The sequence below is a fragment of the Pristiophorus japonicus genome, chromosome 2 (genome assembly GCF_044704955.1).
Source record: "Pristiophorus japonicus isolate sPriJap1 chromosome 2, sPriJap1.hap1, whole genome shotgun sequence".
Taxonomy (NCBI): domain Eukaryota; kingdom Metazoa; phylum Chordata; class Chondrichthyes; family Pristiophoridae; genus Pristiophorus; species Pristiophorus japonicus.
Window position 1 is genome coordinate 269,492,707 of NC_091978.1, and position 13,233 is coordinate 269,505,939.

General features: G+C 43.2%; 1 protein-coding gene across 3 annotated transcripts in view; it reads right to left on the minus strand.

Moving 5' to 3' along the window:
- Positions 1-6,547: 6,547 nt before the first annotated feature.
- The window catches only part of klhl2 (kelch-like family member 2), a 183,349-nt gene continuing 176,663 nt past the window's right edge, over positions 6,548-13,233 (minus strand). For all 3 annotated transcript variants that reach the window (XM_070871368.1, XM_070871364.1, XM_070871370.1), the window contains one exon: positions 6,548-7,305. In XM_070871368.1, coding sequence (XP_070727469.1) covers positions 7,277-7,305 — 29 coding nt within the window. In that variant the 3' untranslated portion in view covers positions 6,548-7,276. The remainder of the gene's footprint in view (positions 7,306-13,233) is intronic.

Sequence of the window (13,233 nt, forward strand, 5' to 3'; positions counted from 1 at the left end):
GGATGAGCAGAAATTCCTCCCAACTAAATATTGGGGAAAACCAAAGCCATTATCTTCGGTCCCCGCCACAAACTCCTTTCCCGAGCCACCAATTCCATTCCCCTCCCTGGCAACTGACTGAGGCTGAACCAGACTGTTCGCAATCTTATCATATTTGACCCGAGTTTTGCTTCCAACCACATATCCATACCATCACGAAGACCGCATATTTCCACCTCCATAACATCACCCGACTCCGCCCTGCCTCAGCTCATTTGCTGCTGAAACCCTCATCCATGCCTTTGTTATCTCTGGACTTAACTATTCCAATGCTCTCCTGGCCGGCCTCCCACATTCTACTGTCCGTAAACGTGAGGTAATCCAAAACTCTAACCGTGTTCGTACTTGCACCAAATCGCATTCACCATTACTCCTGTGCTTGCTGACCCACATTAGCTCTCAACTAAGCAACGCTTTGATTTTAAAATTCTCATCCTTGCTTTCAGATTCCTCCATGGCCTTGCCCCTCCCTATCTCTAATCTCCTTCAGCCCTACAACCCTCCGAGATATCTGTGCTCCTCCAATTCTGGCCTCTTGAACATCCCTGATTTTAAATCACGCCACAATTTGCGGTTGTGGTTTCAGCTGCAAAGACCCTAACTTGTGGAATTCCCTCCCGAAATCTGTTCGCCTCTCTTTCCTCTTTTCAGACACTCGTTAAAACCTACCTCTTTATCTGCTTTAGTATTTCCTTATGTGGTTCAGTGTCAAATTCTGTGCGATAATACTCCTGTGAAGCGCCTTGGGAAGTTGTAGTATGTTAAAGGCATTATATAAATACAAGTTGTTGGTGCAGAATAGAAATTACAGGACAGGAGGCCATTCACCCCCCAGTACCTATGCCGGCACCATTTCCTGTAACCCTATTCCGCCAGATCCTTTTATATTCCTCCTGTTCAAATACTTATCCCATTCCCTTTTAAAGTAGGTTCTAGTCTCTACTTCAATAGCCACCTGCAGTAAAGCATCTAATAGACCTCAGTTCAAAAACCTTCCTTCTCCCTTTGTTCTTCCAGTGAGAATACTCTGTCTCCCTCCTCTTGTCTCCCATTTGCCCATCAGTGGAAACAATCTTTCACTGTTTATCCACAGTAAAAGTACCCAGGTTTCACTCACCACTTTACTGACTGCTCTTTATGACTTGGCTGCTGCTCTTCCTGATTCTGCAGAAAATGTTTATTCTCCCATTTCCCATCCTGCAATCTCCCCCTCTCTCCACTCCTCCAGATTCCATATCCCCATCACACTCCAAAAATCTTTGCTGAGACAAGAGTATAAACTGGATGTAATGAATTCAGTGCAAGAAATTGGAATATAAGCCGGTGGGTGACATTTAGCTCATTTATTTTTTTCTTCAATAAATCCAAATTTTTGTACACAAATTAAGATATTACATACAGATTAGATTCTTAGCTAGTGCTTTAGTTCGTACTCTTTGAATGCTTTCCCTCAGAGCAGAATTGATAGATTTTGCCGAGATATCAAAGACAAAAAAGTTTACATTCTGTATGTCAAAGTTACAATCTATGTTGATTGCAGTACGCATATTGCACTTTGCTTGAGTTATCCTTAAAGATGAAAAACTGTAACAATCACTATTTAATGGACAACTTTTCCATTTAGCCATAACATTTCATAAACTATTAACAAAATAAAAGAGGTAGAAATAGGTAAAGTCTACTTGTCTGTCCTATTCATATCTCTACAACTTATCCTATAATTTCTTTAAAACATTTGTCTTCCTGTTAGCTTTAATGCTTCCGCTATTCTGCCCCAACAGCTTTAACACACTCCAGGATCCCCCAGAGTGCTCCAAATCCGAGCACCCATCCCAGTGCTATCATATCCTCGCAATCGTCACCCTCAGTGCTGACAGAACTTGATACCTCCCTAAATAGACCTAGACCCCCTTGCCCAGAGTACTGGCATATCCTAAGACATCTCTCTACTGTGACCAGCCATCAGGAGCCTGCTGATGCTCTCAGATCCTAAAACAGCCCCCCAACCCACTCCACACTCAATACTACCAATCAGGGAACCTCCCCACTGCCCCCCACCCCCACCCAATTGCAGACAGAACCCAACACCATCTCTACTACTCCCACATGCTGGATTTCTGGACCCCTCCAGACTGAATGCTACCAAACCCAGGAGCCTTCCCCCCCCCCATCCCCCACCATGCCCTTAACCCTCAACACTCCCCATCCCTTCCATTAGAGAGACTCGAACACTGTCCTTACTGTTACTACATACAATGAACTCTGCACCCTTTCCCTGCACCCCAGCATTTGGTAAACTGCAGCACCTCTTCACTCCCACAGTGCTTCTATACCTCTCGTCGCCCCCCCCAACCCTACTGCTGTCAGACCATAAAACTCCACCACTGCTAGACCCCAGGAATCTCCCTGTAAAGCAAAGCTCTCCGTGCACCGCTGTGGTACCAAACCCCAGTTTCCTCAACAGTACAGCCATATTCCAGGAGCATCCCTCAAATATATAATACCCCAGGATCTTCCCAACTAAACTCGCACATCTATCGCCAATCTCTTACATGTTGCCCATCATCTTCCTGTATAAACTGGGCTTTTAAAAGGTGAGATAAGCTTAAAAGCACAGAATAAAGTAATTTATGGTTTTCAAGGAAAAATGTATTGTGCCACAAAATCAATCCCCAAAACATCCGCAACATCCCAAAGTACCATGTAAAATGGACTTTGACTTATTCGTCATCATGTCATTGGCCCTGATCGTGCGTTGGTGTAAGACCCATATTGTTATAAAACAGTCCATCACCCTAAACAGTCGCACAAGTAATTATTGAAAGTTTCCCATATCGCACGGCAGACAAAATTTGTAAAGAGCCACATTGACTAAGAGAGTCGTGTAATTTTTCTCATTGGTTCACATTCAATTTTAATATATTTATTTGCTGAAATATAGTTCAAAGATTGCTCAGAAAAGCAACCACTTGAAAGGTTGAAATTTCAAATAATTACATTACAGCAGTTTTCCCCTAACCTAGTTGTAGCCACTGTTTATATTACTACCTGGCTGAATTATAGAGCCATATACTGAATTTTTAGAGTAACAAATCCATAATTTTATTTCCCTCCGCCCTAAGTTACTCATACATTACATTTCCATGCTATTCCACATTTCTGCACTAACTAACCGCATTTTTTTGGTTGGGCACAGGGAGAAGATAAGTAGGGGCTCCTTCAGCTCATGTTGGCTCCAAACTGATATCCTAGTTAATCATAGAAACATAGAAAATAGGTGCAGTAGACCATTCGGCCCTTCAAGCCTGCACCACCATTCAATAAGATCATGGCTGATCATTCCCTCAGTACCCCTTTCCTGCTTTCTCTCCATACCCCTCGATACCTTTAGCCGTAAGGGCCATATCTAACTTCTCCTTTAAATATATCCAATGAACTGGCACCAACAACTCTCTGCGGTAGGGAATTCCACAGGTTCACAACTCTGAGTGAAGAAGTTTCTCCTCATCTCAGTCCTAAATGGCCCACCCATTATCCTAAGACTGTGTCCCCTGGTTCTGGACTTCCCCAACATCGGGAACATTCTTCCCGCATCTAACCTGTCCAGTCCCGTCAGAATCTTATATGTTTCTATGAGATCCCCTCTCATCCTTCTGAACTCCAGTGTATAAAGGCCCAATTGATCCAGTCTCACCTCATATGTCAGTCCAGCCATCCCAGGAATCAGTCTGGTAAACCTTCGCTGCACTCCCTCAATAGCAAGAACGTCCTTCCTCAGATTAGGAAACCAAAACTGAACACAATATTCCAGGTGAGGCCTCACCAAGGCCCTGTACAACTGCAGTAAGACCTCCCTGCTCCTATACTCAAATCTCCTAGCTATGAAGGCCAACATACCATTTGCCGCCTTCATCGCCTGCTGTACCTGCATGCCAACTTTCATGTACCATGACACCTAGGTCTCCTTTTCCGAATCTGCCGCCATTCAGATAATATTCTGCTTTCGTGTTTTTGCGCCCCCCAAAAGTGAATAACCTCACATTTATCCACATTATACTGCATCTGCCATGCATTTACCTACTCACCTATCCTGTCCAAGTCACATGCAGCCTCTTAGCGTTAACGTTAAAGAGAGTTAACGTTAACTCTGTTTCTCTCCACAGATGCTGCCTGACATGCTGAGATTTCCAGCATTTTCTGTTTTTATTAGCCGGACTCATTGTTGGGACATTCAGGGATAGACTGGGTACTGGGATTCTTCCCACGCAGCTCCAGATAACTCTCCGCGTCAATGCTCTAAATGGTTGTAATCCTACCTGGACAAGTGGCAGAAAGCATACCAGTGTCCTCTGATGGTAAACTTTGTGGCTTTACTACTCCTGCTGACGTTACATTTAGTGACGAAAGCCTGATACTAAAGTCTGAACAAACAGGACTCTTAAAGGCTCGTTTGAATACCTGCCAACTTAACTTGGTTATATTGTAAAAGACCACACAGCAACAGATAGATCATCATAGCAACAAGAACAAATCCAGGCCGGCTGGAGATCAACAACAACTTGTATTTATATAGCGCCTTTAACAGAGTGAAACGTCCCGAGGCACTTCACAGGAGTATTATGCGATAAAAATTTGATACCGAGCCACATAAGTAGAAATTAGCGCAGGAGAGGTATGTTTTAAGGAGCATCTTGAAGGAGGAAAATGGGGTGGAGAGGTTTAGGTGGGGAGTTTCAGAGTTTGATGCCTCAGCAATAGAAGGCACGGCCACCAATTATAATCGGGACCGCAGACAGCTCGGGTGGTTATGGGGCTGGACGAGATTAGATATAGGATGGGGCAAGGCCAGAGAGGGATTTGAAAATAAGGATGCAAATTTTCACATCGAGGCATTGCTTAACCGAAAGCCAATGTAGATCAGCGAGCACGGGTGATGGGTGAACGGGACTTGGTGCAAGTTAGGACACGGGGAGCCGAGTTTTGGATCATCTCTAGTTTACGTAGGGTAGAATGTGGGAGGCCAGCCAGGAGTGCGTTGGAATAGTCAAGTCGAGAGGTAACAATTGCATGGATGAAGGTTTCAGCAGCAGATGAGCTTGAGGCAAGGGCGGAGAAGGGTGATGTTGCTTTGAACACCTGCTTATGTTAGGTTGTGGACACAGAAAACAAGTCCGTAAACCAATCGTGGGTAGTATTTGTTGAAATCAATTGTTGACAAGCAACCATCTCAGTTGCGGTTTCAGGTTTAAAAAAACGGCTTTTATAAAGCTAGACTTTTTTTCCAAGAGTGAAAAGAGAGACAGCTCCACCTCACCTTTCACTTCCTGGCACCGCCACCTCATGTGGTGGTATCTTGATTGTTTGCAAACAATCTTTTCGACAAGCTTGAGCCAAGCAGGAGTATATGACTTTTGTTATGAGGTTACTCTTCGTTAGATATTTAATTTCTAACGGTTTTGCTTTTTGGAAATTCAAAAGGCTTCTATCAAGTGCAATCATCATAATCTTCTATTCTTGCTGACGAGACATGGTTGTCTGCCCTTTTCCACATTGCTTTAAATGCTTGCTTCTAATGTTGTAATGTTAAGGGAATTGTAATTTGCGCATATTTTCTAATGTGTTAATAAATTACTATTTTCTTTATAAAGCCATGGTTTGCGCCTGAAGTTTCTTTAGAAAAAAACCTCATTAAAGTTAAAAATAACATTAAATCATGCATAGATAAAAAGGCAATACCCCAAAGTGTAAAATTATTTTGCAGCTTTTTTCGCCTAAACCGCACACATTTCCTGGTTCTCAACAACCTCACATTCTCCAGATTGGCTGGGTACCTGGCATACATAAACTATACTGATATGGATTTCCTAATAGTGTGGTTGAGAGATGCTTCAGTATGGTGATGCGTTTCCTCAAATGTCCGAGATTTGGCCGACAGAAAGAAAAGAAGAATGCAGATAAAATTAACAGCATCTGAGATTTCTAGCAATAGTCTTTACACTGTATTCAAAACAGGGTAGAAAATATCAATGACAATGTTAGCGCATCAAAGCTTAACAAGCTTATAATAAATCCTTCATCTTCCAGACATTAACCTGAATATCTTTCAAATTCCAGAAAGATGTATCCTACTTTCTCCCCATCACAAAGAGAGAGATTTTTTCAATCAAACACAATAGAAAGTTTTATTTAAACAATTTGAGTAATGCAGGAAGTTATTTCTCCACAAAACAAATAAATTCTTCAGTGTTCATATTCCTTACAGCATACTAAACAAAATTGGCAAGTGTTACTCAAAAAAACAGCAGCAAAATGTAACCAGTACATAAATATACTGTATATTGGCAACACAACATGCAATTCAGGGAAAATGCACACGCATTTAATAATGTAAACTTACAACACTACTCTTCATGCCAAGAACTATTTTAAGTAAACCAAAAGTCACAAAAAAGTAGGAATGCATCAAAACGTGGTCATGATTTAATAGAAACAAAGAACAAATCATACATTTCAAAATCTTCCTGCACTTACTTATTAGTTGCATGATTTTTTAAAAATTGGAAATGCATTTAAAAGTTTTGGTACAGTCTTTATTTTTTTTCTCCACAAGTGATAACTTAGTGTTAAACAAATACTACTACTCTTGACTGGTATTTTTTCTGTACCAAATCAAAAATAAATTAAATATTTAATCAAGGCTTGAAGTGCTGTGCCAACAGCAAAAGGTAGTCAAAATTATGGTCCTGTAACCAAAATGTAACTGTTGACAACTTGCACATCGACCTCCATAGTCAGACATATGGAAGCAGTTTATTTGCCACTATACAATTGTAACCATTACTCTGTTTCCTTTTCACAAGGTTTGTGAAGCCACTATCTGTAGTGTCCATAACAGAGTGATGCTTTGTTTCACACAACACTCAAGTCTATCTTGCCTGACACACGTCAGTATTTCTATAGCAGCTTTTAAAATTTCAAATCCTATACTTCAAGGCTCCATTCCAACACTACACGCTAATAGCTGTAATGTAGCCCCTTTCCATGTAGTGCTTCTATCAAGTGCAATCATCATAATCTTCTATTCTTGCTGACGAGACATGGTTGTCTGCCCTCTTCCACATTGCTTTAAATGCTTGCTTCTAATGTGGTCATTAGCAAAGTGCTAAAAAGTTGAGCTACTTCATGAAATACCATTTCAATGAAGAATCCAGTATTCACCATATCCAACGTACTTTAGTCATAAAGGTTTGTCAATTACTGTAACACCTAAAAGAGAGAAAAGGTTGATTATTTATAGTCCTGTATGGGAGCAGAACAGAAGGTTGTTTCTGATAGAAATATGAAATAAAACATAAGCAGAATTTTCCTTCTCTAACAAAGGACAAGGAAAAAAAAGCAAAGGCGAGTAGCCTGGTTGCTCTAGCAACACTCCATCCTAGGGAAAGGAAACAGCTGGAAAATCTCTCTCATCCTGTAGGCAAGAAAAATATATTAAACACACACTAATAGGGTTGGTACTAACATTTCATGAAATATATGGCTACGTCATCCTGCAATGTCAGCTCATAGGGGACTGTGTGACAGCAGTGATGCTTTAATTGGGAAATTAAAGAGGAAAAGGGGAACATTGTACAGTGCAGAAGTGAGAAGACTGAAAATTGCAAACAAAATCCAAATTAAGGGTAAATTCCTCCCGAACATTTCAAAGACTTTCCTTACAACAGATGTTAAATATACTGGTCTATAATTCCAGGTGTGCCTCAACCTTTAAAAAAAATTAAAACAAATTACCCTGTATTGAATTTCCCATGACATTGCTTGTAATTAGGAGGAAATAGTATACATCATTACAGACGTTGTCTTTTGATTTCAAGGAACTGGAGATGTGAAACCATTACCAAATCATTGTTATTTTCTGAAATACAGGAGTCTGTACTGAATTTAATAAACTTACAAAAATGTCAGTTACAGCTTAATTAATTTCTATCCCCATCTCCTTTAAGACTGGTAGGAGCAGATTGTCTGGACTAGGTATTTAATGGGTATAGTTATAAAAAGATTAGATGTCCTTAAAATATACTTAAACAAACTGTCTAGCCAATTCCCTTTCATTACTAGAAACCCAATAACCACAAGCAACTTTTGTTCCTCTTTGAGTAGAGAGAGATGTGCGGGAACTATTTAATAATGGTTATTTCCTCATCCCTACATTCTAGCTTCCTACTTTTTTCCTCCAAATTACTTTGAATCTTTATAAATGAAAGAATTGCATTTATATAGCGCCTTTCACGACCACCGGACATCTCAAAGTGTTTACAGCCAATGAAGTACTTTTGGAGTGTAGTCACTATTGTGATGTGGGAAATGTACCCAATCCTTCCACCTACTGATGTTCATCCTATTCTTTACAACCCTATTTAACCACACTGACCTCTACTGCTCTTTCATCTGTTTGTATTTGGCCAGAATTAATTCTAATTGGAGTCTCATGGCGCAATACAATTGGACTAAAGGTTTATCTCTATAAAATATGCAAGTGGGAGATAATCCCACTGCACCGTTAACACTGAATCATAATCATAGGCCTCCACCAAAAGTGCTGGTGTGTAGCAGGTATGGCATAAAATATTCAGCAGATAGTTGCTGGTTGATAGTCTGGCAATTGTAAGCCAGAATTAGCTCAAAGAGCTGTGGAAGCTGGGTCATTGATTAAATTTAAGGCAGTATTGACGGTTTCTTAACCAATAAGGGAATAAGGGATTATGGGGAGCGGGCAGGGAAGTGGACCCGAGTCCATGATCGGATCAGCCATGATCGTATTGAATGGCGGAGCAGGCTCGAGGGGCCGTATGGCCAACTCCTGCTCCTATTTATGTTCTTCGGAATGACTAATTCTCATCTAAAATTGTACATTAGCATCAGCTATTTTCATTAGTGAAACAAGCTTAGTATGTCCATAGGAAACAGCTGTGAAATAAATCCATTCTTCTCAACCAATTGAATCAAAAACCTTCAATACTCATCAGAAAGCCTGGTGCATATCTTCTGATCTAGAAGGAAATGGTAGATTTGGAAATCGCTCAATTTGCAACAGCCGAGATCAAAGCATCTCATAGGATTACATAGGATATATGGCACAGAAACAGACCATTTAGCCCAACCAGTCCATGCTGGTGTTTATGCTCCACTCGGGCCTCCTCCAAATCTATCAGCATAACCCTCTATTCCCTTCTCCCTCATATGCTTGTCTAGCCTCCCCTTAAATGCATCTATACTATTTGATTCAACCACTCCCTGTGGTAGCGAGTTCCACATTTTCACCATTCTTTGGGTAAAGAAATTTCTTCTGAATTTCCTATTGGATTTCTTGGTGATTTTCTTATATTGATGGCCTCCAGTCATGCTCTTTCCCACAAGTGGAAACATTCTCTCTGTATCCACTCTATCAAAACCTTTCATAATTTTAAAGTCCTCCATTAGGTCACCCCTCAGCCTTCTTTTTTCCCCAAAAGAGAGACCCACCCCTGTTATGTATGCAACCCTATGTAACCAGCATTCTACCGCCACCAAGGGGTGTATCTGTTGGAGTCCCAAGGAGTCCCAGCATCACTTGGGAGCACAGTTTATAAAGCAGGCTTCCCATGAGTTGGAATAAAGAGACTGAGGTCACACTTACCTCTACAGTACTCAATCACATTACTTTGTTAAGGACATAACAACTGGCGACGAGATAACGAACCATCACACAAAAATGCAGAGAACTGTTGGTATCCTGGAGAAATTCTCAGAAGGGGACGATTGGGAGGCCTTCGTGAAGCGACTCGACCAATACTTCATGGCCAATGAGCTGGAAGGATGTGTGAACGCTGCCAAATGAAGGGCGATCCTCCTCACCGTCTGCGGGGCAACAACCGATGACCTCATGAAGAATCTTCTTGCTCCGGTGAAACCAACAACCAAATCGCATGAAGAACTGTGTACGCTAGTCCGGGAGCAGCTAAATCCGAAGGAGAGCGTTCTGATGGCAAGGTATCGATTTTACACATGTCAACAGTCTGAAGGCCAAACTAAGGTGCCTTGCAGGACTTTGCAAATTTGACGGATTCCTGGAGCAGATGCTAAGAGACTTTTGTGCTTGGCATTGGCCATGAGGTTATCCTTCGCAAACTATTGACTGTTGAAACACCGAACCTGAGCAAAGCCATAACGATAGCCCAGGCATTTATGTCCACCAGCGATTAACACCAAATAAATTTTGCAGCATAAAGATGTTTCGGCAAGTACTGTACACAAAGTAACATCGTTTTCAGGCAGGAATGCATATGGCAGAACTTACATGTCTGCAGCTGCACAACCTCAGATGACTCAGAGTCCCCCATCAAGCGTTAATGCGAGGCAGTTAGCACCTTGTTGGCGCTGCAGAGGTGATCATCGAGCCCATCAATGCCGCTTCAAACACTATGCGTGCAAAGGCTGTGGAACAATGGGACAGCTCCAGCGAATGTGCAGACGAGCTGCAAACCACCACGTTGCAGAGGAAGACCGATCCATGGCGGATCAAACTGAACTAGAGACTCAAACCGAGGAGGCAGAAGTGTATGGGGTACACACTTTCACCACAAAATGTTCACCGACCATGTTAAAAGTTGAACTGAACAGAATTCCAGTATCCATGGAATTGGACATGGGTGCGAGTCAGTCCATCATGAGCAAAAAGGCCTTCGACAGGCTGTGGTGCAACAAGGCACATTCACACAAGCTAAGCCCCATTCACACCAAGCTGAGAACTTACACTAAAGAGCTTATCCCTGTAATTGGTAGTGCAGCAGTAAAAGTCTCCTATGATGGAGCAGTGCACGAACTACCATTATGGATTGTACCAAGAGATGGCCCCACACTGTTCGGCAGAAGCTGGCTGGGAAAAATCCGCTGGAACTGGGATGACATCCGAGCGCTTTCGTCCGTCGACGACACCTCATGTGCCCAGGTTCTGAACAAGTTTCCGTCGTTGTTTGAGCCAGGCATCAGAAGTTTCTCAGGGGCGCAGGTGCAGATCCACTTGATTCCCCGTACGCGACCCATCCACCACAAGGCACGGGCGGTGCCATATATGATGAGAGAGAAAATGGAGATCGAACTTGACAGGCTGCAACAAGAGGGCATCATCGCACCAGTGGAGTTCAACGAGTGGGCCAGTCCTATTGTTCCGGTTCTCAAGGGCGATGGCACGGTCAGAATTTGCGGGGACTATAAAGTAACGATTAACCATTTTTTGCTGCAGGACCAGTATCCGCTACCCAAGGCAGACGACCTATTTGCGATGCTGGCAGGAGGAAAGACGTTCATCATGTTGGACCTGACCTCGGCCTACATGACGCAGGAGCTCGGAATCTTCGAAAGACCTCATCTGCACACGCACAATAGTATGTTCATCTACAATAGATGCCCGTTTGGGATTTGTTCGGCCACAGCTATTTTTCAAAGGAACGTGCACCGTGGTTTTCCAGGACGACATACTGATCCACAGGTCGGAACACCATCGAACATTTGCAGAACCTGGAAGAGATTCTAAGTCAGCTAGATCGTGTAGGATTCAGGTTGAAACGCTCGAAGTGTGTTTTCCTGGTGCCAGAGGTCGAGTTCTTAGGGAGAAGAATCGCGGCAGATGGCATCAGACTCACCGATGCCATGACGGAGGCCATCAAGAACGCGCCGAGACCACAGAATGTGACGGAGCTGCGGTCATTCCTGGGACTCCTCAATTATTTTGGTAATTTCCAACCCGGGTTAAGCACCTTGAAAGAACCTCTACACGTGTTGCTACGCAAGGGAGATGACTGGGTATGGGGGAAAATCACAAGAGACAGCTTTTGAGAAAGCTCAAAAGCTCGTATGTTCCAACAAACTGCTTGTCCTGTATGATCCTTGTAAACGTTTAGTGCTAGCTTGCGATGAACCTTCGTACGGGGTCGGGTATGTGTTACAAGTAGTAAACGAATCGGGACCATTGCAACCAGTCCTTATGCGTCCAGGAGCTTGTCCAAGGCTGAAAGGGCCTACAGCATGATTGAAAAAGAAGCTCTGACATGTGTTTACAGGATAAAAAAAAATGCATCAGTATCTGTTTGGGCTTAAGTTCGAGTTAGAAATTGACCATAAGCCGCTCATATCGCTATTCTCAGAGAGCAAAGGTATCAATACCAATGCCTCTGCTCGCATCCAAAGATGGGCGCTCATGCTGTCTGCATATAACTATGTAATTCACCACAGGCCAGGCACAGAGAACTGCGCTGACACCCTCAGTCGGCTACCATTGCCCACCACCGGGATGGAAATGGTACAGCCTGCAGACCTGCTCTTGGTGATTGATGCATTTGAAAACGAAAAGTTACCCATTACGCCCTGCCAGATCAGGACCAGCGGAGATGCATGAAGAGATCAAGCCGTTCCAGCGGCGTAAAGACGAAATGTCCACTGGTGGACTGTCTTTTGTGGGGTAATCACGTGGTTTTGCCCAAGAAAGGCAGGGAAACGTTCATACGCGACCTACACAGTACCCACCCAGGCAGAGTAATGATGAAAGCTATAGCCAAATCCCACGTGTGGTGGCCCGGCATCAACTCAGATTTGGAGTCTTGCGTGTGCCAATGCAACACTTGCTCTAAACTGGATAATGCACCCAGGGAGGCAACGCTAATTTGTGGTCATGGCCCTCCAAACTGTGATCTAGGATCCACGTTGACTTCGCTGGCCCGTTTTTAGGCAAAATGTTCTTGGTTGTTGTGGATGCTTATTCAAAATGGATTGCGTGTGTAATAATGTCTGTAAGCACGTCCACTGCCACCATGGAAAACCTACAAGCCATGTTTGCCATGCCTGATGTCCTTGAAAACGACAACGGGCTGAGCTTCACCAGTGCTGAATTCAAGGAATTAATGACCCGCAATGGGATCAAGCACGTCACATCTGCCCCGTTCAAGCCCGCATCCAATGGCCAGGCAGAACAGGCAGTTCAAACCATCAAGCAAAGCTTGAAACACGTGTCGGAAGGCTCCCTGCAGACCCACCTGTCCCGAGTCCTGCTCAGCTACCGCACCAGACCCCACTCGCTCAGCGGGGTTCCCCCAGCCGAGCTGCTCATGAAAAGGAGGCTCAAAACAAGGCTCTCTCTCGTCCACTCTGATCTCCATGATC